At 43.9% G+C, this 25,571-nt stretch overlaps 1 protein-coding gene across 3 annotated transcripts in view; it reads right to left on the bottom strand.

The window, feature by feature from the left end:
- The window catches only part of LOC115178826 (cytoplasmic phosphatidylinositol transfer protein 1), a 77,610-nt gene extending 52,950 nt beyond the window's left edge, over nucleotides 1-24,660 (bottom strand). For all 3 annotated transcript variants that reach the window (XM_029740170.1, XM_029740172.1, XM_029740171.1), the window contains exon 1: nucleotides 23,905-24,660. In XM_029740170.1, the coding sequence (XP_029596030.1) occupies nucleotides 23,905-23,952 (48 nt within the window). In that variant the 5' untranslated portion in view covers nucleotides 23,953-24,660. The remainder of the gene's footprint in view (nucleotides 1-23,904) is intronic.
- Nucleotides 24,661-25,571: the final 911 nt, after the last annotated feature.

Raw genomic sequence — 25,571 nt, 5'->3', positions numbered from 1 at the left:
GTCACCTGCCCTTTACCCCTCTACTGTGGACCATCTAAACATGAAACAGTCCAACCTCTGCCCCTGCTGTGTTGACAGACCAAATAAGACTGAAAGGGCTTCTGTCTATGGCTCAACGGCAGCATAGGCAAGAATGTTTCCAAAACACTACAGACGAGAGCTACCGTTAACCCAAGGCAAAACAGATGCTCTGAAAAGGACAGGCAGCAAGCAGGTAAAGTAAGTGGATGTAGTAAAAACTATTTCAAGAGTGTTTATGAAACACAATTGTCCGACTCTGCTTTCAAGACTGGTTTGGTGCATTTTACCATAACACATGCCTTAGTGAGCACTGACCTTGAAATATGTACTTTTGTTCGATTTTATTCCCAACAACAACCGCCGCAGACGAATGCAACTCTAAACAGCCGCCCACTCAACACACACACACACACACACACACAAATCATGATTTGCACCCTCATCTAAATGAGGCTACTTCCACAAACACGCCACAAGCCCGCTGGCATCACCACGCCAGGACGCTGTCATCGCCCTCTCAGATAAAACAATGGATCAACCGGAGGGGAGGAAAGTCTGTTTACCGCAAGCCCAAGTACACCGGACCCATTTCCCTTGCATACTTCTAGACAAGTAAACAATAAGACAGACTGCTGGCTCCAGTTTAGCATCCTGGATATTTGTAGGCTGTTTTAGACTCGCTGTGTAGTGCTGCGGGGTGTGTTCAACCACACCGAGCCGCAACTGCTAATAACCCAGCCGCAACTGCTAATGCTAATAACCCAGCCGCAACTGCTAATAACCCAGCCGCAACTGCTAATAACCCAGCCGCAACTGCTAATAACCCAGCCGCAACTGCCCAACTATGTGATAAAGTGAACATCTGAGGACCGCATCCGACCCTAAATGTACCGTACAGTTCCCTTTTTTCTCTTCAACAATGACGTTTATCTTCGACATTTATTCATTTAATATTTAGGCCTATTGAACAGTAGCCTAATGTTTTGCTGAGACCCTGACGCCGTGCGCAAGGTTTTGTGAAAATAAAGTCTGACAAGCGTCTAAATCACATGCTTTTGTGAAAATGCACTGTACAATTAGGCTACTTTGTCCTTGAACATTTGATTTAACAATGACGTTTTTCTTAAGCATTTGGGCCTTTTCACTTGAAAAGGTTGCTGAAAGGAAACGGACCTCTTTTAGGCAGACTGCCTGTGTTGGCTAGTAGCCTAACACAGCATATGAAAAAAAATCTGATAATTATCATTTTAAAAAAGCCATAGAAAATGAATAGAATAGAACAACAACGTTTAGAAAATCAAAGTACCCACTGTCCGGCTATGAGGCTATGACTGCCTACTTTTGTCGTCCTTTCCTTTGGGTCACAGAGTAGCGTCCACTGTGTCAGGTTTCAGTCGACCCGCGTAGAGTCAGGCTCTAACAGGCTTATGCACAAAGGGCAGATAAACATAATGAAAGAAAAACCTCAACGTAGCCACAAGAATAAGACATTTTTTCATACATCGTTTTCTCTTTATTCAACCCGTCCACCAACCACCCACTTCATCCACACAATATTTCATTACCCTAAACCCGCCCGCCCCGTTGATATAACCGCGGCCACGTCGGATTGCGAGTCAACTCGTGCATCACTATCGCTGCGGTGTGTGTCAATGATGCATTACCGCTGGATATAAAAAGGTCAATGTTTATTTAGGACGAAAAACGTACATTTAGAGCTTCTTAGATCCAGCACATGCCCAACTTTAGAGCTACCTGGGTTTACAGTAGAGAAGGGGGGAAAAAAAAATCATAATTTGAAAACAAAATGGCAACCATACTGAGAAAGGAAGTAAGGAAATGTTACCACTAACAAACACAGGGCCAGATATTTCTTTCATCCACCCAAAGTGTAAGGGAAAGTTAAATTGGGTGAGACAGAGGCAGCCAGATGTATAAAGCAGTCTGCCCATGTGCCCGCTGCTGATTTTCCATGATGGGGAGCCAATTCAGTGCTTTATGATGTGTCATAAAGCTAAAACAAAGAGCTTCAAAAGGAGGCTAGCCATGCTGCGCTAGCACAAACAGATAGGCTTTACGGGAGTCCTGTTTGATGGCCAGATTTGAAATAAAGCTGTGTGACCACTTATGTTTGCCTAATGATTGATGTTAAAGCCTCGAGCATGAAAACAAAACGGACAAATGGTACAATAATTTTAAAGGTAGACTCATGACTTTACCACGAGCAGCACCGCAGATATTGTGATGAGCAAGATGCAAGACTTCGTTCTCACACAGTCACACAGTATCTGCGCAAAGGACCAAAACAGCAGAGTAGTTTAGCCTCGCGCTTCAACGCTCTTAGTTGTTGCGGAAATTCACCCACTATGCCGTTTACTTTGTGCACCTACGTCATATCGCTGAACCGTTGATATAGGACTGAATGGGGAATAATGTCGTGGACCACAGTAAATTCTTACCACTCCCACCATTGTAAGCAACCAACTGGTATCCACAAAACGACAATGTTTTTGTAACGTCATGGTCTGACGTTCACTCAATATGAGGTGTGTTAACAATAACATAGCCCGCTAACCGTTTCAAAGACTTACTCGCAAACCTGTTCATCGTTAAAAACAGGCCCACTGTACCCTTCACTCTAAAATAGAGCCTACAAGCCAAGAGATATAGAGTACGTGGACTTCTGAGGTAGAGGTAAGTCTGGCCTTGGTGTTGCTCGCCCGTGTACGTTGTGTCGATGGTGTTTTACATGGCCTTGGTTGTCTAGTCCTGGTCTGCGTCCCAAATGGCACCCTATTCCTTATTTAATGTGCTACATTTCACCAGAGCCTTAGCGGGCCCTAGTTCAAAAGTAGCGCACTATATACGGAATAGGGTGCCATTTGGGACGTAGACCTGGTTCCCTTCCCAGTGGTAAACAATGTGATATGAGAGGCCTGGTTACAGTTACAGTAGCTGTTGTAGGACCTTCGGCCAAGGATAATGGAAAGTATTAAGAGTGGAATGACTGGGCAGGCAGACACACACACACACAGACACACACAGACAGGCAGACACACACAGGCAGACAGACACACACAGGCAGACACACACAGGCACACATACAGGCACACATACAGGCACACACACACACACAGGCAGACACACACAGGCACACACACAGACAGACACACACACAGGCAGACACACAGGCAGACACACACAGACAGGCAGACACACAGACAGGCAGACACACACAGGCAGACAGACACACACAGGCAGACAGACACACACAGGCAGACACAGGCAGACACACACACACAGGCACACACACACACAGACACACACACACACACACAGGCAGACACACACAGACAAAGACACACACAGGCAGACACACACAGACAAAGACACACACAGGCAAAGACACACACAGGCAGACACACACAGGCAGACACACACAGGCAGACATACACAGGCAGACATACACAGGCAGACATACACAGGCAGACATACACAGGCAGACACACACAGGCAGACACACAGGCAGACACACAGGCAGACACACACAGACAGACACACAGGCACACACAGACAGACACACAGGCACACACACACAGGCAGACACACACAGGCACACACAGACAGACAGACACACACAGGCAGACACACACACACAGGCAGACACACACAGGCAGACACACACAGACAGACACACACAGACAGACACACACAGACAGACACACACAGACAGACACACACAGACAGACACACAGACACAGACAGGCAGACACACACAGACAGACACACACAGGCAGACAGACACACACAGGCAGGCAGACACACACAGGAAGGCAGACACACACAGGAAGGCAGACACACACAGGAAGGCAGACACACACAGGAAGGCAGACACACACAGGAAGGCAGACACACACAGGAAGGCAGACACACACAGGAAGGCAGACACACACAGGAAGACAGACACACACAGGCAGGCAGACACACACAGGCAGGCAGGCAGACACACACAGGCAGGCAGGCAGACACACACAGGCAGACACAGGCAGGCAGACACACACACAGGCAGGCAGACACACACACAGGCAGACAGACACACACACAGGCAGGCAGACACACACACACACACAGGCAGACAGACACACACACAGACAGGCAGACACACACACACAGGCAGGCAGACACACACACACAGGCAGGCAGACACACACACACAGGCAGGCAGACACACACAGGCAGGCAGACACACACACAGGCAGGCAGACACACACACAGGCAGGCAGACACACACACAGGCAGGCAGACACACACACAGGCAGGCAGACACACACACAGGCAGGCAGACACACACACACACAGGCAGGCAGACACACACACAGGCAGGCAGACAAGCAGGCAGGCAGGCAGACAAGCAGGCAGGCAGGCAGACAAGCAGGCAGGCAGGCAGACAAGCAGGCAGGCAGACAAGCAGGCAGGCAGGCACACGGAGGCAGGCAGACACATGCAGGCAGGCAGACACACGCAGACTCCACCTTCAGTGCACCCTCTCCCATTTGTTCATCAGCAAAAAAACTTCAACAACAAACTCCCTTTGGAACAGCGAAGTCACGCAGTAGAGTAGTACATAAACTACCGTCCACTAGTAACATAAGGCTCTCCTCACAACTCCACTTCCTAAACTGGGGCTTGCGTCATCGATCGCAAACACAGAGCCAAATGTGCTTTTCACACATCTTGACCGGGTAAGGGACAGACGCACAAATCCAAGAACACACACACACACACACACACACACGTTTTCTACATTAGGTTTAGTCTACGCAAACAACAGCTGGGCCTTACACAAACCGACCGCGTTGGCATTTAAAAGGCGATTCACTCACGCCAGTCAAATATCCTCTGGCCCTCACAAAAATTCCCCTTTAACTCAAACCAGCCAAAAAACACATAGAAACCCTCCAAGTACGCACACACACACACACACACACACACACACGGCTCAGTCCAGTCTCGTTTGTCTCTGATGTCAAAACCCAAACTGAACCACATGAGAGGAACGCCCCACTTAAACATCCTTTGAGGTGGTTGATGCTTGTCCACAATCCCTGTGTGTCTGTGTATCCCTACGTGTGTGTGTGTGTGTGTGTGTGTGTGTGTGTGTGTGTGTGTGTGTGTGTGTGTGTGTGTGTGTGTGTGTGTGCGCGAGAGAGCGTGTGTTTCTTGGACGGGCTCGGGAGTGATGGCGTCACGGCGTTCGCAGGGGAAGGAAGCGGGGGAAGAGTCTGTTTGGAGAGCAAGCCGGCTCTTATTAATTACCAAGCAAAACATTCCTGGCTTGGGAAACGGCCAGGGAGAGAAGAACCCGGCAGTTATGAAGTCAACAGTCAGAACCCTGAGCGCTCTCCCTCTCTCTCTCTCTCTGAGCTTTCTTTGTCAGTCAGTCTCTCCTTCCCGGTCTCTCTCTCTCGTTTCCTCTGACAGCAACAACTTCCAAGAACAAGACGGGGACAGACAGAACAGACAGGACTGATAAATCAGAGACGGGCAAAGTTGAGGATGAGTTCAAAGGAGCTAGCACACACACACACGCTACGACAGAGACAATAGGAGAGTGTATTAAATATTGACAAAGGAAGAGATCCTCTAAAGCCGGCCATTGATCACAGGGGATGTTTTCTATAGTGCTGACTCATGAGTTTTATTTGCCAGGTTTAAATAGACACACATCCCAGACACACAGGCATACTGCAGAACACAGAGACATGGGCATTGATGCCTGGTAGATCAAAATCCATAGAAAGTGCTTACATGTGAACCATAAGGACGTACACAAGGATCAGACCAGGGTAATCTTCTGCAGAGTGCCTAATGGCTGAGATCCATTGGGGTTGTCTAACAGCCACACAAAATGAAGAGGAGAGTGGGTGGGTTAGCTCCTCTGTACATGCCAAATGGGTGTGGGGGCTCAGTTGGAGGGCTGAGGGTGTTGGTGGGCTCCACAGCTGTGTACCCGATGCCACCCTGCAACCCCTATTAAGAGGGAGTGAAGTGGGCAGCGAGAGATGTGTCCCAGCCCCTCCATTGGATCATAATTACAGCCCTGTGTGTGTGTGTGTGTGTGTGTGTGTGTGTGTCTGACAATGGAAGCAGGTGTGTCCGTGCATGTATATGTGCGTGCGCCCACACACACACACACACACACACACACACACACACTTGCCACAAAGCAGGTGGAGGGTTGATGATGATGATGGGGTGGTGGCGAGACCCAGCTGACATCTGCAGCACGGAGAGACAGTCTGGGAGGGAGGCTAGCTAGCCTCTCACTGAGGTAGTCACGACAACGCTCACACAGTGGAGAGCTGGGCTGTGATCAAGCAGAAGGGGGAGGGGTCAACACCCCCAGAGCATGCTGGGCAGGGAGCCAAGAGCTTTAAATACCAGCGTCTCCCAGGAGGGAATAAATTGTCCAAAAACGATACATTTGGGGGTCAGAGAGCACCGGGAAACCGCACCGAATAATCAAGTCATCGTGTTGTGTCAATACAATGGTATATCAGGACTAGTTTATTAGATCACATTCTGGTGGGGTATCCCACTGAGGAATTAAACCCGCATCCGTCAGCCCAGCACTTGTCATATAACAACATATATTAGGCTGCATCACATCCAGCTGTGACTGGGAGTCCCATAGGGCGGCGCACAATAGGCGCAGTGTCTTCCCTTGTAGGGTTTGGCCGGGGTTAGGCCGTCATTGTAAATAAGAATCTTTTCTAAACTGACATGCCTAGTTAAATAAAACTATGAAAAATTAAAAAACTGAGCCGTGGGACTAAATGAAATATTACCACTACGTTTTTAAAATGATGTCTATATTTATTTCCCAAACACAATTACAATCACTTTGTCTTTTACTAAATGTAAACATCTTTTAACATGGGTATTAATACGTAACAAACACTTTGTACTTTTTTTAACACTTTGAACATGTTAAAGGCCCTGTTGTTACCTCTTATCCCAGAGATAATGCCTTGCATTACACCTGGGAAGAAAACAATTCAATTTGCTCAACTTGACATTGGCTCAACCATTGGCTCAACCAACCCCAAGGCAAACATTCTGACTCAATTATTTATTTCACCTTTATTTAACCAGGTAGGCTAGTTTAGAACGAGTTCTTATTTACAACTGCGACCTGGCCAAGATAAAGCTAAGCAGTTCGACACATATAACAACACAGAGTTACACATGGAGTAAAACAAACATACAGTCAATAATACAGTAGAAAAATAAGTCTATATACAATGTGAGCAAATGATGTGAGATAAGGGAGGTAAAGGCAATAAATAGGCCATGGTGGCGAAGTAAATACAATACAGCAAGTAAAACACTGGAATGGTAGATTTGACAGTAGATGAGTGTGCAAAGTAGAAATACTGGGGTGCAAATGAGCAAAATAAATAAATACAGTAGGGGAAGAGGTAGTTGTTTGGGCTATTGATAGATGGGCTATGTACAGGTGCAGTGATCTGTGAGCTGCTCTGAGAGCTGGTGCTTAAAGCTAGTGAGGGAGATAAGTGTTTCCAGTTTCAGAGATTAAATATTAGCACACACAGCTACAAGGATGCATTTTCATGCTAGGTTTAAGGCCTCATATGTAAGTTTATATAGAGACCCTAAATGATTTATAGAACAATCTTAAATATTTTTTGGACTTAACTTCCTTACCACTTTTTCCATGTGGTTTGATCCTTCACTGACTCCATGAAATGATTAACTCTTGCAAAATATTTGGTCAAATGATACATTTTGTGTATGTATTCCTAGAAACACGGGAGGCTCAACTTACCCCACTCTCCCCTACAATGTGTATTCGTTCCTGCCTATACATCCTTCCTCTACGAACCAACAAGGATCCACCAAACTCAAACAAGCGTGACCACATAAGACAAAGTCAGCCCTCTTCTTCTTCGTTAGAACACGCACGCAAGCACACTCACGCAAAGTTATTAATGTCTCTGAAACGCCAGCTGTACACGGACCAATTCCTGGAAACATTCACCCAATGCCACTTTTTTTTGGGCTTCATTACCATGGGAACTTGATTACCAAGCCTTTCAAGGGAATGACATCGTTCCGTTCCATTTCAAAGCTAAGCCACCAGAAAGTAACTGCCTCAGTCAATACTTGAGACAATTAGGTACCACTTTATATAAAAGGCAGCCTTTATTAAGGTTTTGTAAAGACTTTGACATGGCACTAACATACCTCATTGAACCAATCAAGGTCTTGATATATTAAAATCACACAACCACTCTCAATAGAAGACTGATCTCCTCTCCAGGGGGTGTACTTGTACATCAAGCTGCCTCATGCTACAGAAACAGGAGATCCGGTCCTATGGGCCGTTCTGGCTCGGACGAGTCTCCCTTTCATCTCATTTTGCTCAAATGAACAGCAAACCTGGTTTTAAACGAACAGATAAAGCAACGCCTCACGGCACAACGCCTCTCCCCTATTTGACCTTGATAGTTTGTGTGCATGTATTGACATGTAGGCTACGTGTGCCATTTTTATATGTGTGTAGTTCTGTCCATGTCTATTGATGTTCTGTATTATGTCCTGTTTCATGTTCTGGACCCCAGGAAGAGCAGCTGCTGCTTTCGCAACAGCTAATGGGGATCCTTAATAAAAGGGAGGATCACCGCAGAGTTGAAAGTTAACCTTTCTTAGCGATACCTCTATCCCCCTCTTCTGAATAAATAAACATGCCCTGCTCCCTCTCTCTCTCCGCTTCCCTCTCTCCCCCCCGCTCAGTCAATAAATCTTAGCAGGCGTTTTCACTCCCTAATCCTCTAAATCACACTCCCAATCAGACCACGATTCGACAGAGTCAGCTAGAGAGGACATGGACTGACAAGCATGAACACACACACACACACACACACTATGCAGTGACCCTGGCTATGGAGTAATTAAGATAAGACTAATAGTCTATTAGCTCCATTTGATTAGGCTGACAGGACGGATGTAGGAAGATGATGATGTTAAGTCCCAATCCATTTGTTTTCCTAAAGCTAACAGAATGAACCACAGCTAAGTTAAAGGGATAGTCCACTCCAAAATCAAAGTTTGACAAAAGTGTCCAGATCTTAAAAAGGTGGGTATTTAGTCCCAGCTATATATATATATATATATATATATATATATATATATATATATATGTCTCAATCTCAAATGAATGGGAAAGATAGGGACTGTAATGTAATCATTTTAGCCAGTGCCATTAATTTCCATTAATTTCCAATTCTCCTTCCAGTCTGTATCAAATATCCTTCCAAGCGTCTATCACAGCTACCGAAATCTCTATCAGTGCTTTACCCCGTGACCTTGTGAGTGAATCTAAGCCAAACACTTGGCAGTGTAGCAAAACACATCAATCTTTACGTCGAACAAATCAGGACATTCATAAGCTGGCCAATGGAAATATTTACCCTGACAAACTACCCCCAGAGCCAACAAACATCCAAGCACATCAAATGCTAATGTCCTCAAAAGTTGTTAAACAATTTGAGCTTCGGGCGGCTTTGTAGCGACGCGCTAAATAAATGTACCACTGCTGCGACGCTAATTGCTACACGGTAGGTGGGCGAGAGTAAAGGCAAAACTTTTTGTCTTTTGATGTTATTGTAAGACTCAATTTGCCTTGATTTCTCTGTAGGAAGCCTGACTGAAAAGCATAAGTGGGAGTGGTCCCCTGTAGCTCCCATCTGTTCGGAAAGCTAGCGTGCATTATTTTATTATTATTTTAGGACGTTTGAATACATAGTCCCAATTCATAGTCTTTTTAGCTAATGAGGTAACGATTTCTAGTCCTAACCAATCTCAGGCATTTTTTTTTGTGACAAGTAGCCTACATTTGGGACTGGGAGTATTTTTTACTAAACATTCCATGTTAAAATGTTATAAGATTGATAAAATAAAAAAAGAAGGATTAGATGTGGCATGGGTGCATTTCATTCAAGACTTCCATCGTGGCCTACTTGCAGTAGCAGTTGAGGGTGGAGTAAGACATTAAGACATGACACCAGCTAATATCTACTACTCTGCTGTCACAGACATTAGGGACTGAGTGAAGATGCGGTGCACACACACATAGCTATGGTTCGCTGGCCCCTGCTGGGAAGGGAGGCAGCGGCACTAACAAGCTCCTATACATGCCCTCCTATCAGGAGAGGGGTCCAGGACATGGCAACAACACAGCAACGGCACCAGACAACCAGGGACTTGGGATTGCAGCGGCGATGTCCATTTTACCCATCAGCCTCAGGGGTACTGTGGGATTACAGTCACTTGAAAGGAATGAAACTGGAACTGGAAATGCAAGGACTTTTCTAGCAAGGATAGGAAGTCAGAGCTAGGAGTATGATATTATCGCTAACATCCCGTAGAGCAAACACAAACTGATGAAGTGAATAAAATAAAACAAATTAAATCGTACTGTTTTATTTTTTAAAAAGCACACATTTGCATTGGGCAATCATAAAACTGGATGGCATATGGGGTATTTGGGGATATTGACAAATGCACATATTTTTTTACAAATTTATATTTTGTACAAGGCGATTCGAAGGAGCCAAAAACTCTTTATGTGAACAATAATTGAGCCATAAGGATGGATCCATGATCCATCCACCTGGTACAGTGTTGGTATGGATATCACTCTAGTTAGTCAAACTGTATCCAAGTCTCCACACTGGAGAGTAGAGCTACCTACCAAATCCTGGCCTTTAGGGAACGCAAGACTATTAAATATCTCATTTGACAGTTAGCCCTGAAATGGTCTTAAATGATAAACTGTGTAATCCTATTTCTATTCAGGGAATGGTAAACGGCCGATGGTTGCCATAGAGACGGCGATGATGGTAACAGATCCAGGCAACATAGACAGTAGCTATCTATAGCCCGTCTGTCTGTGGTGTGGGTTGAGCTACTGTTGCTGTCCAAATGCATATCACCTACATATTGGTTTGAAGCAGATCAGAGTAGCAAGGTGTGTGTGTGTGTCTCTGACAGCGGCCCAAATCGCACCCTTTTCCATATATAGCGCACTACTTTTGACCAGGGCCCAAACCTGAACACGCGCGCCCACACACGCGCATGTGAACACACACACACACACGGCACACACACACACTGTCTCAGAGTCCATTAGAGCTGTTAACATCACACTAGCAGAGTGCAGAGAAACATTCTCACAATTATGCTTCAATGGCCACTCTGCCAGACCCATCTGCTGCTAGAGAGGCCAGACGATGTTGTTTACAGCCCATCTGGGGCCTGTGAATACGTGACTACGTCAAACATCTCCCACCCTACAGACTTTTTTCTCACAAGTGTAGCATAGGTTGTGCTCTCCACAAACAACGTGTCCACTCCGACAATGAGAACGGTAAAAGACTGGAATAAATATATTGAATGTATTAACAGAAATTACCGTAACCAAACAAACATTGTAGATAAGAAATTAAATGTACTATGGTGATATGTAATGGGGAATTGGTAGACACTAACAATCAAACAATTCACACAATGAAGTTATGAAACAGTGAATGTGCCAGAATTGGCGGGAGAGAGCCCTTCTTCTTGGACTGTGCGATCCGCGAGGATGAGTCTCAGCTTCCTCAATGGATTGGTTCACCGAGAAGATCCGCGCGGATGAGTCTCAGCTTCCTCAATGGATTGGTTCACCGGGAAGATCCGCGCGGATGAGTCTCAGCTTCCTCAATGGATTGGTTCACCGGGAAGATCCGCGCGGATGAGTCTCAGCTTCCTCAATGGATTGGTTCACCGGGAAGATCCGCGCGGATGAGTCTCAGCTTCCTCAATGGATTGGTTCACCGAGAAGATCCGCGCGGATGAGTCTCAGCTTCCTCAATGGATTGGTTCACCGGGAAGATCCGCACGGATGAGTCTCAGCTTCCTCAATGGATTGGTTCACCGGGAAGATCCGCGCGGATGAGTCTCAGCTTCCTCAATGGATTGGTTCACCGGGAAGATCCGCGCGGATGAGTCTCAGCTTCCTCAATGGATTGGTTCACCGGGAAGATCCGCGCGGATGAGTCTCAGCTTCCTCAATGGATTGGTTCACCGAGAAGATCCGCGCGGATGAGTCTCAATGGATTGGTTCACCGAGAAGATCCGCGCGGATGAGTCTCAATGGATTGGTTCACCGAGAAGATCCGCGCCGATGAGTCTCAATGGATTGGTTCACTGAGAAGGGCGCGAATCAGACAGGTGTCTCGTGTGCCAATTTTTTTTTTTTTTTACATCTTGGTCGACCAAGTCTATCGACCAAACAATTGACCAGTCGACTAAATGGGGTCAGCCCTAAAAGAAAAGCAGAGAAAGACCGGGAGAAAAGAAGAAATGAGCGAGAAGAGAGAGGTCGAGAACAAGAACGAAAACGAGAGAACAGAGGCAAAACGGAAGCTCCAAATGAACTCATCAAGCCAAAGGGCCCATCCCTCCTGTCCAAAATACTCGTTGAAGATGTGGCTTAGCCCGACTGTAATTACACTGCCAATGGCTACCGGTTGGGGACAACATTTCTCAGAATGAGGACATGTTTATACATGTATTGTCTTCTCATATTCTATTCATTTCAATCCCAAAGCAACGGATTCAGCCTGTGTGTGTGTGGTGTGTGTGTGTGTGTGTCTGTGTTTACTTGTTCAGTTCCCAGCTCCCCTATAAACTCTTCTCAATAATTCATAATGGAAAGTTGGCTGTTAAAATTCAGCATGGTGCTCACATAATAAAATTGGGCATGGTATGACCCATTTAATATTACAAGGAAATCAGGTGGCTAGTCAAAGTGGACTGTGATTTAAGGTCAAGTAAAATATCAACTTGGTTGACTGCTTGATTGCTGAATTACGAATGTGAATGATGTGATGTTTGTATTGGGGTTGATAATAAAGTCATTTTTATATGAAAGTGTGAAAACGGAAGGCTGTTGGAGTGAAAGGGAGACCTGTAATGGAAACACTAAAGACAGACCACAGCTACTGTAGGATGAATGGGCAGAGTCGGGAAACCACAAGAATGTGCGTCTGTGAGAATCAAATCAAATTTGTCACATGCGCAGAATACAACAGGTTTTCATTACAGTGAAACGTTTACTTACAAGCCCTTAATTAACCAACAATGCAGTTAAGAAAAAGTGTTAAGAAAGTATTTACTAAATAAACTGAAGTACATACATACGTGATTGTGTGTGTGTGTGTGTGTGCGCACGCGCTCTCTCCAGTTAATTGAAATGGCTTCTGTCCAAGGAAGAGAGAGTGACTGTCAGCAACACTTGACGATCACCCTGGAATGGCCTTACGGAATAGCCTTCCGCAGGCTACGCACGCACAGACAGACAGACAGACAGACAGACAGACAGACAGACAGACAGACAGACAGACAGACAGACAGACAGACAGACAGACAGACAGACAGACAGACAGACAGACAGACAGACAGACAGACAGACAGACAGACAGACAGACAGACAGACAGACAGACAGACAGACAGACAGACAGACAGACAGACAGACAGACAGACACGAGGAAATGAGAGGAGGCCTCATCCGTGGATAACAGTCTATCAAAAGCCATGATGGTACTTCTGCTGGAGCAGCAAATAGCAACAAATGGCATCTAATCAAATCACAACACTGTCATGTACACCAGATGACAATTGTGTCTCCCACCAATCCACCTATGGAAAATGTTAGGTCCATTTCCCCATCATCAACACAACATTGAATAGCCACAATTAATTATAAAAAAATGGACAATTTCAAACCAGGCACTGTATGTATCAAGCGTCTCAGAGTAGGAGTGCTGATATAGGATCAGGTCCCCCCTGTCCAAGTAATCTTATTCATTGTGATCTAAAAGGCTAAACTGATCTAGGATCAGGTCCCCCCCTGTCCAAGTAATCTTATTTATTGTGATCTAAAAAGGCCAAACTGATCATAAAATCCAGGCAGTGTGACGCTGAAACTCACTTTTTCACTTTAAAAATGTATGCCAAGGAAAAACCACTGATTACAAAGTTGAACAAACTATACACTTACATGCAGAAGTCTATTTTTTAACAATTGCCACTGAAAATGTCACTAAAACACAAAATCTCCATCAGTTTTTTGTGTGTCCACGTTTTACCAAAACTCTGTTAAATATCTACTTCAAATTAAGATTCAAAAGATGTCTACAGAAAGAATGGGGTGTCTGCTATGATATGACAACTTGAGTTTGAAAAAAAAATCTATTTTCGTTATTGAACTACAGTAAGTGAAGTGGATCAACACCCGGTAGCAGAACGACATCATGGGTCCTTGATCTGAACTTAACAGAAATGCATAATTTTGAATGTCATTCTCTTCATGGTGATGCATCCTAATTATGTACACAAAAAGGTAGAAAAATGCAATATCCTCCTTATTCTAATGAGCTCCGACCCAAACAAGACCAATGTGGTTGGTCCAGACTAGAGGTCGACCGATTATGATTTTTTTCAACGTCGATACCAATACCGATTATTGGAGGACCAAAAAAGTCAATACCGATTAATCAGCAGATTTTTTCCCCCCTTTTTTTATTATTTATTTATTTGTAAAAATGACAATTACAACAATACTGAATGAACACTTATTTTAACTTAATATAATACATAAATACTATCAATTTAGCCTCAAATAAATAATGAAACATGTTCAATTTGGTTTAAGTAATGCAAAAACAAAGTGTTGGAGAAGAAAGTAAAAGTGCAATATGTGCCATGTAAAAAAGCTAACGTTTAAGTTCCTTGCTCAGAACATGAGAACATATGAAAGCTGGTGGTTCCTTTTAACATAAGTCTTCAATATTCCCAGGTAAGAAGTTTTAGGTTGTAGTTGTTATAGGAATTATAGGACTATTTCTCTCTATACGATTTGTATTTCATATACCTTTGACTATTGGCTGTTCTTATAGGCACTTTAGTATTGCCAGTGTAACAGTATAGCTTCCGTCCCTCTCCTCGCGCCTACCTGGGCTCGAACCAGGAACACATCGGCAACAGCCACCCTCGAAGCAGCGTTACCCATGTAGAGCAAGGGGAACAACTACTCCAAGTCTCAGAGCGAGTGACGTTTGAAACACTATTAGCGCGCACCCACTTACTAGCTAGCCATTTCACATCGGTTACACCAGCCTAATCTTGGGAGTTGATAGACTTGAAGTCATAAACAGCGCAATGCTTGTAGAATTGCGAAGAGCTGCTGGCAAAACGCACGAAGGTGCTGTTTGAATGAATGCTTACGAGCCTGCCATCGCTCAGTCAGACTGCTCTATCAAATCATAGACTTAATTATAACATAATAACACACAGAAATACGAGCCTTTGGTCATTAATATGGTCGAATCCGGAAACTATCATTACGAAAACAAAGCGTTTATTCTTTCAGTGAAAAACGGAACTGTTCCGTATTTTATCTAACGGGTGGCATCCCTAAGTCTAAATATTCCTGTTACATTGCACAACCTTCAATGTTATGTCATAATTACGTAAAATTCTGGCAAATTAATTACGGCCTTTGTTAGGAATAAATGGACTTCACACAGTCCGCAATGAGCCAGGCGGCCCGAACTGCTGTATATACCCTGACTGCTTGCACGGAACGCTAGAGAAGTGACAAATTCTTTAAATTGATTTTAAAGAAAGGCATTGATGTTTATGGTTAGGTACAGTGGGGGAAAAAAGTATTTGATACCCTGCTGATTTTGTACGTTTGCCCACTGATAAAGAAAGGATCAGTCTATAATTTTAATGGTAGGTTTATTTGAACAGTGAAAGACAGAATAACAACAAAAATATTCAGAAAAACGCATGTCAAAAATGTTATAAATTGATTTGCATTTTAATGAGGGAAATAAGTATTTGACCCCCTCTCAATCAGAAAGATTTCTGGCACCCAGGTGTCTTTTATACAGGTAACGAGCTGAGATTAGGAGCACACTCTTAAAGGGAGTGCTCCTAACTGCAGCGTGTTACCTGTATAAAAGACACCTGTCCACAGAAGCAATCAATCAATCAGATTCCAAACTCTCCACCATGGCCAAGACCAAAGAGCTCTCCAAGGATGTCAGGGACAAGATTGTAGACCTACACAAGGCTGGAATGGGCTACAAGACCATCGCCAAGCAGCTTGGTGAGAAGGTGACAACATTTGGTGCGATTATTTGCAAATGGAAGAAACACAAAATAACTGTCAATATCCCTCGGCCTGGGGCTCCATGCAAGATCTCACCTGGTGGGGTTGCAATGATCATGAGAACGGTGAGGAATCAGCCCAGAACTACACGGGGGGATCTTGTCAATGATCTCAAGGCAGCTGGGACCATAGTCACCAAGAAAACAATTGGTAACACACTACGCCGTGAAGGACTGAAATCCTGCAGCACCCACAAGGTCCCCCTGCTCAAGAATACATATACATGCCCGTCTGAAGTTTGCCAATGAACATCTGAATGATTCAGAGGACAACTGGTGAAAGTGGTGTGGTTAGATGAGACCAAAATGGAGCTCTTTGGCATCAACTCAACTCGCAGTGTTTGGAGGAGGAGGAATGCTGCCTATGACCCCAAGAACACCATCTCCACCGTCAAACATGGAGATGGAAACATTATGCTTTGGGGGTGTTTTTCTGCTAAGGGGACAGGACAACTTTCCTGCATCATTTGACGGGGCCATGTACTGTCAAATCTTGGGTGAGAACCTCCTTCCCTCAGCCAGGGGATTGAAAATGGGTCGTGGATGGGTATTCCAGCATGACAATGACCCAAAACACACGGCCAAGGCAACAAAGGAGTAGCTCAAGAAGAAGCACATTAAGGTCCTGGAGTGGCCTAGCCAGTCTCCAGACCTTAATCCCATAGAAAATCTGTGGAGGGAGCTGAAGGTTCGAGTTGCCAAACGTCAGCCTCGAAACCTTAATGACTTGGAGAAGATCTGCAAAGAGGAGTGGGACAAAATCCCTCCTGAGATGTGTGCAAACCTGGTGGCCAACTACAAGAAACGTCTGACCTCTGTGATTGCCAACAAGGGTTTTGCCACCAAGTACTAAGTCATGTTTTGCAGAGGGGTCAAATACTTATTTCCCTCATTAAAATGGAAATCATTTTATAACATTTTTGACATGCGTTTTTCTGGATTTTTTTGTTGTTATTCTGTCTCTCACTGTTCATATAAACCTACCTATCGATTATATGCAACGCAGGACACGTTAGATAAACTAGTAATATCATCAACCATGTGTAGTTAACTAGTGATAATGTTAAGATTGATAGTTTTTTATAAGATAAGTTTAATGCTAGCTAGCAACTTACCTTGGCTTCTTACTGTCCTCATGGAGTGCAACGTAAGGCATGTGGTTAGAGCGTTGGACTAGTAACCGGAAGGTTGCAAAAACGAATCCCCCCTGAACAAGGCAGTTAACCCCCGTTCCTAGGCCGTCATTGAAAATAAGAATGTGTTCTTAATCTGACTTGCCTAGTTAAATAAAGGTGTAAAAATTTTATATATATATATATATATAAATAAAATAGGCCATTCCGATTAAATCGGTCGACCTCTAGTCCAGACTGGACCAAATCTGTACCAGTCATAGACATCTATGTTTCAGAAGTTTAGACTTCACAGAAGAGCACAGTGAAGTACAGGAGTGCACAGCCCAGTACAGGAGGCGGTAGGTAGCCAAGCGATTAGAGAGCAGAGCCAGCAACCGGAGGGTTTGCCAGTTCAAATCCTAGATGCCATTGCCTGCCATTGTGCCCTTGAGCAAGGCACTTATCCCCCCACAAAACATCTCTCCAGGCACCCAGTGAGGCAGCCTCCTCACACCTCTACAAAACTACTCTACTGTACTCTACTGCAACCCTGGTTTGTGACTACTATGATTTCTCCATTGTGGCAAATTCAATTTCAGTCATTCTGTTACAGATTTTTCAGTCACTATTACCGATTTGGAGTGATGCGTTAGCAAACTATTTCTGCAAAATTAAATATAAAATGTTGATATTAGTTGGCCTTCAACATTGAACAAAAATATATACACAACATGAGCTGAAATAAATGTTTAAAAAAATTACAGAAATGTTCCCGCACGCACAAATAGCTCAGATTCTGTCCACAAACTTGTTTACATCCCTGTTAGTGAGCATTTCTCCTTTGCCAAGATAATTCATCCACCTTACAGGTCTGGCATATCAAGAAGCTGATTAAACAGCATGATCATTACGCCGGTGCACCTTGTGCTGGGGACAAAATAAAGCTACTCTCAAATCTTCAGTTTTGTCACACAACACAATGCCACAAATGTCTCAAGTTATTGGGGAGCATGTAATTGGCATGCTGACTGCAGTAATGTCCAACAGAGATTTGAATGTTCATTTGTCTACCATAAGCCGCCTCCAACGTCATTTTAGAGAATTTGGCAGTACATCCAACCCGCCTCACAACCGCAGACCAATCAGAATCACTGATTGGCTGGGCCTGGTTCCCTCGTGGGTGGACCTGGTTCCCCCGTGGGTGGACCTATGCCCTCCCAGGCCCACCCATGGCTGCACACCTGCCCAGTCATGTGTAATCCATAGATTAAGGCCTAATGTATGCATTTCAATTGACTGATTTCCTTCTATGAACTGCAACTCAGTAAAATCTTTTAAATTGTCGCTTTCATATTTTTTGTTCAGTATAATACCTTAAAAAACATATACTAGAATAAGTCTTAAGACCCCTTTTGCATCTGTGTGAGCAGAAATCAAAGCCTTTGCTTATTCCAAATTTTCAGGAATGAAAATGGTTGAAAAAAATGTATCTATTCCTTTATTTCCCAAACAATATAGACTTCTAGCTTTCATTTGACACTAAATTTGATATGCTCCTATAAACGTGTTGGTGCTCATGAATCCTTCTACATGGAAATGACCATCAGTTTGCCTACTCTGAAACGCTTGATACACACAGCCTCAGGACACACTCCCAAAAAGCAGCGAGAAAGACAGACAACCTATTTTGAGTAGTGAGGTAATTTGGTTCTTACACTTCTGAACACGCTTCACAACACCTTGTGATGCTCGCAATATCGCTATTCTCATCTCACCCGGCCAGTGAACACCCACGGGATTAGTATTTTTCTAGTTTGTGCCGTAACCCGACGACAGCCATGAAAGAGACTGACTTCCATTTCAATACGATGCCTCTCTATCTGCCCTTCTCTCTCTCTCTCTCCATCTGCCCTTCTCTCTCTCTGCCTCTCTGGAGCGGCAACGTCGCAGCAAGATGTGAAATTAACTCCCGGCGTTGGGTTGGGGATCTAACAATTGCAAGCCATCGAGTTAAAGAGCCTTTAAAGGAAGTTTAACACAGTCTTTACAGAAACTTGATGTGGAGGGAGACTCATCATGATGAGGCAACTTGAGGCCATGTAACTACTTTCCAGACATTAAACCCCCCCCATGGGCCTCATTGGACAAAGTAGTCCCTTGAGGTAACTGTATAAAAACACTGTATGGCTACAATACACCCCTTTATAATTTGTAATGTTCAGTAACAATGCACCAATGGAACACATGACACCTGTTTCACATACCCACATCTGTGGTGGCTGGTTACCAGCACAGGGCTGATTGGCAATGCCCAGGGGAGTAGTATTCTACGCCAGGCTGGAACGAGACAGCAATCAGGCAAAAGCAGCAGCTTGCCGAGAGGGAGGCTAAATCCCAATTCAGACTGCAGATAAAGGAGCGGCTGATTGAATCAACGTAGACAGCAGATGGGGCACGGAGAGCAGCGTTTGACACACCGAATGGGAGCCAGCTGAAACCCCCCTGCTAATTTCAGGGGACGTTAGTTCAAATTAAGCCAGGGTTATGTTCATTAGGGCATACCGTAGCGGGAATGTATTGGTTCCGTTGGCTCTGATGGTTGGACCATAGTGCTAGCAACAGAAGTTATGAGGTTTGATTCCCACATGAGCCACATATTTACAGTTCACACATTCAGTAAGTAACTTTCATAAATGACTGTGAATGATGATTCATCAGAAGACAAGCTAACACAAGTGGATGTTTGATCACACAGCCCTACCCACAACACTGACGGCGTGAGTGAGTGAGTGAGTGAGTGAGTGAGTGAGTCACTAAAGCGGAAAGGTAGATGACCTCTCAATTGGGACACTCGAGAATTTCATCAACGTTACAATGAACTTCGCTAATTGACTTTTTGATAGGCACAGACGCTTTCTCTGTCACTGTTCTGGGAACATCACCATTCATCAACTAACATAACATACACGAAAACAAATGAGCTTCTATCATCCACTTCTATAGAGTACATTCCCTGTGATGGCTAACAGCCATCCATATTCAAATTCAAACACATATACTCCACTACCTGAAATAACCTTCTATGACAGAGAGTGAGATGGCTCAGTGATAAAGGGTGTAGAAATAGACAGTTGTTACCCTTTTGGGCTTTACTCACTTCAACTCATACAGAATAAGAGCTTATGTCCCAAAACCAGAAAAAGGAATTGGATTCAATTTTTTTCTTTGCAATGAATACCATCCACAACCTTAGGACTATAAGCTTTTACGTCAGACCAGCGTTCTAATCCCTCCAGTTATAGCCGAAGCTGGAAAGCGGAGAAATTTCAAGCACGGCAAAACGCATTTCATTTGAATTTTTTTCGAAAGGGATAGAGAAACCCCGCATCTCAGTTATTTTAAAACCTTCACAAAAGGAAAGGAAACAGGCTGCTTTGAGGTCGCAAGGCGTGTTTGAACGGTTCGCTGTGGATGCGTCGCAAATGGCATCCTATTCCCTATACCATTTGGGATGCATAACAAGTCTTTCTAAGAATGTCCATGATCCCGAACCACTGTTCACGGTAAAGAAAACAGGTTTCTGGTGTACGCGGAAGTTGGCCCTAGACACTGCTCTGAGGTCAGTTCAACGCATTTCCTGATGATTCAAGTTACCATTACTGGGTTGGAGAAACCTTAGCGACACCTTATTGTGAATTTTCCAAAATGCCTCAGGTCATGTACGCATTAGTACCACATATCTGCAACATTAGAAAGTATTGAGTAATGGTGGAAATCAGGCTTGTTGCCCTAGGTAAGAATGATGAATCATCACCCTTTTAAAATGCCAACAGATCTGTAGGACCTAGATGGGAGGAGTGACATCTTGAGAGATAGACTAATGAACTGTCTGTGTGCTCTGAAATGAATCACGTTTCCATCCTCTGACTGGAATAAACAGGCGTGGTGGCTGATAAATTACTATGGGAAATGGCAAAGCATGACGTTAACGGCCTAGAATATGAGCCAAGATCAATTTAGCATTTCCTCCCTAATGGTTAACGTTAGGATTTGGGGTGGGTAAGCTGATCCAAGATCTGTGCCTAAGGATGACAGGATCTGACTGGTGTGGGTGGAACAAGGTGACTTGGTCAAGTGAAGATATACAGTGGGGGATAAGATAGGAGATGGGGGTTCACAGAACTTTTCTGATACGTTATCCAAACATTTTCAACCCACAGCAGTAACACATGAACGTACATGCTTTCGTGAATAGAAACATGCTGTGAAAATAAGTTGGAAAATTCCACAGTAATAATTTGCCACATTTCCAGAGTTACCATCTGCACGACGCTGAGGTAACATGTCACTAGAGGCCAGAGCCAGGCCAATGACTTCCCAGAAAGAGACAACGCAAAGAGAGGGGTGACCTCGCATGTCCCCGTTACCACACACACTTCATTAAGCCAGTGACCCTGGGGTTTTCAGACAAAACAGACTTGGCCAGAGAAGATATCTGGCCTGAGGACACTTCCTCCCCCGGTCAGGAAGCAGCCATTCATGTTATCAGAGACATGGACGACTCCCAACTCAATGCATAGTCATGATAAGCGCAATTTGTTTGAACGAGAGAAGGAAAGAAAGCAATCTTTCCGACAAGTCAACGTGAGAACTGAAGGCTAGTGACAATGGGTGTCAACACGCGTTGTTGAGAACGTTATGTGCCCTTCCAATGACTCCGTCACGTGTTGACTCTGTGACAAAAAACCTTCAAGAGACAAAGATAGCTCTCTTTATATTCTCTCTGCCCTTACATACCATAGTTCACTAGAGGCTCAAGGTTTAACTGAGCCACACACAAAGTTCAGAAGCAATTATAAAACATGTGTGACTTCCTTACATCTTACAGTTGTGCTGCTCCGTGTCCTACCAGCCTATTAGGAATAGGTACTCCTTCATACCTTGAGTGCCTTCAGTGACGCTATTTTGCATGTTAGTCAGTAAGCTATTACTGTCTGATGTGAGAATAGATCATTGAAGAGAAAACACACAAACGCATTTTTTAAATCACTTTGAAGACTCACAATGAAAGAAAAAAAACTATTCTGTCACTGTCTTCACTTTGACCGTACTCTCGGTCAAAATGACTGACTGGGTGCCGAGTTGAACCCACGCTGGAAGACAAAAAGTGTTGCTTAATGCCAAACAGAGAAACTGAGCCCTCAGTCAATGAACCTGTGAACCTGTCCCTCTGTTATGAAACTGCTGATACCAAATAAAGCGTTTTGGTCGACACTCGTTATTAAAATGTTGAGGGAGTTTATGGAAAGTACATGTTTTTATGTCCCGTGTTCCACTGGGTTGAAATTCTGAGAAGACCAGAGCAGTTGTTCTATGAAAACCGAGCAACACTCATGCATTTCTAATGGACAATGTCGCAAGGACCAAGGCAGGAGGATTGCAGAAATGCAATCAACATGAGTGACAACACCATAAGGTGTTATTACCATAATTTACATTGAAGACGTCACGGGCATGACAGCTATGCAGGCCTACAACTATATTATCTAGGCAACGGCGTGAGATGGAGGACAAACTAACACATTGACTGATCAGAGAAGAATGATTCCCCCTTTTCACCGAGGACTACAAGCATGCACAGATGACTGGCTGAGAATTAAGTGTAACTAAACAGATTCTTAGGGGAGGTGCTGCTCATTCCGTTGAATAAAGATGAGCGTCGTGGACACAACTGTGCTCAAGCAGGAGCAGAATTGTGCTACAGCAACCTAAAACAGCATTAGGCCGACAAAATAGTCCACAAAATATAGCAACATATTATTATGAATGTTCATAACAGTGGCCTATACGATTATGGTTATGGTGCAATATTACTGTGTCATCATTATTGATTGATTGATTTGAGTTCGCCATAGCCTAATAGGCTATACGCTAAACGGTAGTTACAACAGCACCATCCTGAGGTATAGTCTCAAAGCCATTGATCAGTAACAGTAGCCCAGTGACCTCTAGACTCATATACTATTTTATATAAAAGTTTGAGTCAATTGCCTCTAGCTTGCTGAAAACATAAATGGGTGTTTATACGTTCATCGCAGATTATAAGTGTTGAATTTACTTCCGTTCTATTGTTTTTTTTAAATGTAGTCTAATAAGCAGATCTGGTGTGTGTGTTCATCACACATGGCACCTATGACACACGAACATGGCATTTTCTTTCAAATAGCCTCAATGATCAGTCTGTGTGTGGATAGGTTAGGCTGGCTTACTGCAAGACAAAACATATATGATCTCAAATGTTACTTCTTCCACTCCGCCCTTCCGATCTGTTCCTCTTCTCGCACAAGAAAGTTGGCTGAAAGTCAAGTTGAATGTTGTTTGACAAATTTAAACATCATCAAACAATGGAAATGATAGATGACTACCTGCTACAATTGTACACAAGCATTGTTATACACTTACCTCCTCGACAGTCAGCGGCATGCATATCCTGTACTCCTTGAGCAACATCTTATTTGATGAAGTCTCTTCTTGTTTTACAATGTAGTCTGTCGAACAAGTTATGACCGCCAAAGCTTTAGCTAATAAAAACGCAGAATTTGGCAACGCATGTGGATTGCCTTGAAAAGAGATGACCACTGTGAGTTGTCTTGTCTCATCGGAACGAATGGAATTTTCACTAGGAATTTCTCACAAGCAGCGTTCAAAAACTAGCCTCTCTTTTTTTTTACTTTTTATTCCGGACAGGACGTGGGTAAAGAAAAGCGTAAAACCGTACCTAACTAGGATATGCCCTCTGCGAAATACATGAGATTCGATTGAAAATCTGCCAAAAAGATGTTGCTTTCAAACGTGGGCGGTAACAAAACGGTCAAATTGCTTTAGCTGCAGCTTTCTCAAAACAAAAATAAATAAATACGAGGTTTATCAACAGCAACAAAAAACGAGGGTCAGGTCCGTCCTTGCGTAGACTAATTGGCTAAACTGTGCTCTTCCTCACGCGTCTGTGTTCCTGCACGTACGAGTCTTCTTCACCTAGGCTTAGCTTTATGTTGTGGTGTCCTCTCTTAGGATGTGAAGAAATGCAAGCAAATGCTACGAGCTCTTCCTTTGGCTGTCGTTTCTCGCTCAGTGCGACGACGAGCTACTTCGTTGCTGCCACGGAAACATGCAGCCAGCGCAAACCACGCGGGCAGTGAAAGCAAGCGCATCAGAGTTCATGCTCCTTTTCGTTCTGTGGGTTTTTGATGACTTTGTGTCTATCATCCATCCAATCAAATGTTATTTGATTTTGATGACTTTGTGTCTATCATCCATCCAATCAAATGTTATTTGTCACATACACATGGTTAGCAGATGTTAATGCGGGTGTAGTGAAATGCTTGTGCTTCTAGTTCCGATAGTGCAGTAATATCTAACAAGTAATCTAACAGTAACCCAACAACTACCTAATACGCACAAATCTAAAAGGGGTGAATGAGAATATGTACATATAAAAAAATGGATGAGCGATGGCGGAGTGCAGTAGATGGTATAAAATACAGTATATTATATGAGAAATGTAAGATATGTAAACATGATTAAAGTGGCGTTATTTAAATTGGCATGGTTTAAAGTGACTAGTGGCTGCCTGTTCATACCTCTTTGCCCTGACTTGGCCATAACAGTGTTATAGGCCTTATGACAGAGATGTAGGACTACAAACAAATACAGATCTAATAATGCATTTCTTAAAAACCAACGTCTATTTGGAATTAAATAAATAATAATAACCGACACAAATCGTTTACTTAGCCTACAGGCTATTCTCTTTTTTGTCTATAATGTTCTCTCTGGTTTCCGCTCAGGTTATGGATGTGTCACTGCAACCTTAAAGGTCCTAAATGATATCACCAATGCCCTTGATTCTATTTTTATTTATTGACTCTGCCAAAGCTTTTGATACGGTAAACCATTCCATTCTTGGGGGCCGGCTAAGGAGTATTGGTGTCTCTGAGGGGTATTTGGCCTGGTTTGCTAACTACCTCTCTCAAAGAGTGCAGTGTATGTCTCAGCCACTGCCTGTCACCAAGGGTGTACCCTACTGACAGGCAGTAGGCCCCAAGCTCTCTCATCCATTTATATGCAGA

This window comes from Salmo trutta, chromosome 38 (genome assembly GCF_901001165.1).
Source record: "Salmo trutta chromosome 38, fSalTru1.1, whole genome shotgun sequence".
In the NCBI taxonomy this organism is placed as follows: domain Eukaryota; kingdom Metazoa; phylum Chordata; class Actinopteri; order Salmoniformes; family Salmonidae; genus Salmo; species Salmo trutta.
Note: the sequence above shows the minus strand (reverse complement) of the source record. Positions and strands in the feature narration are given on the sequence as shown.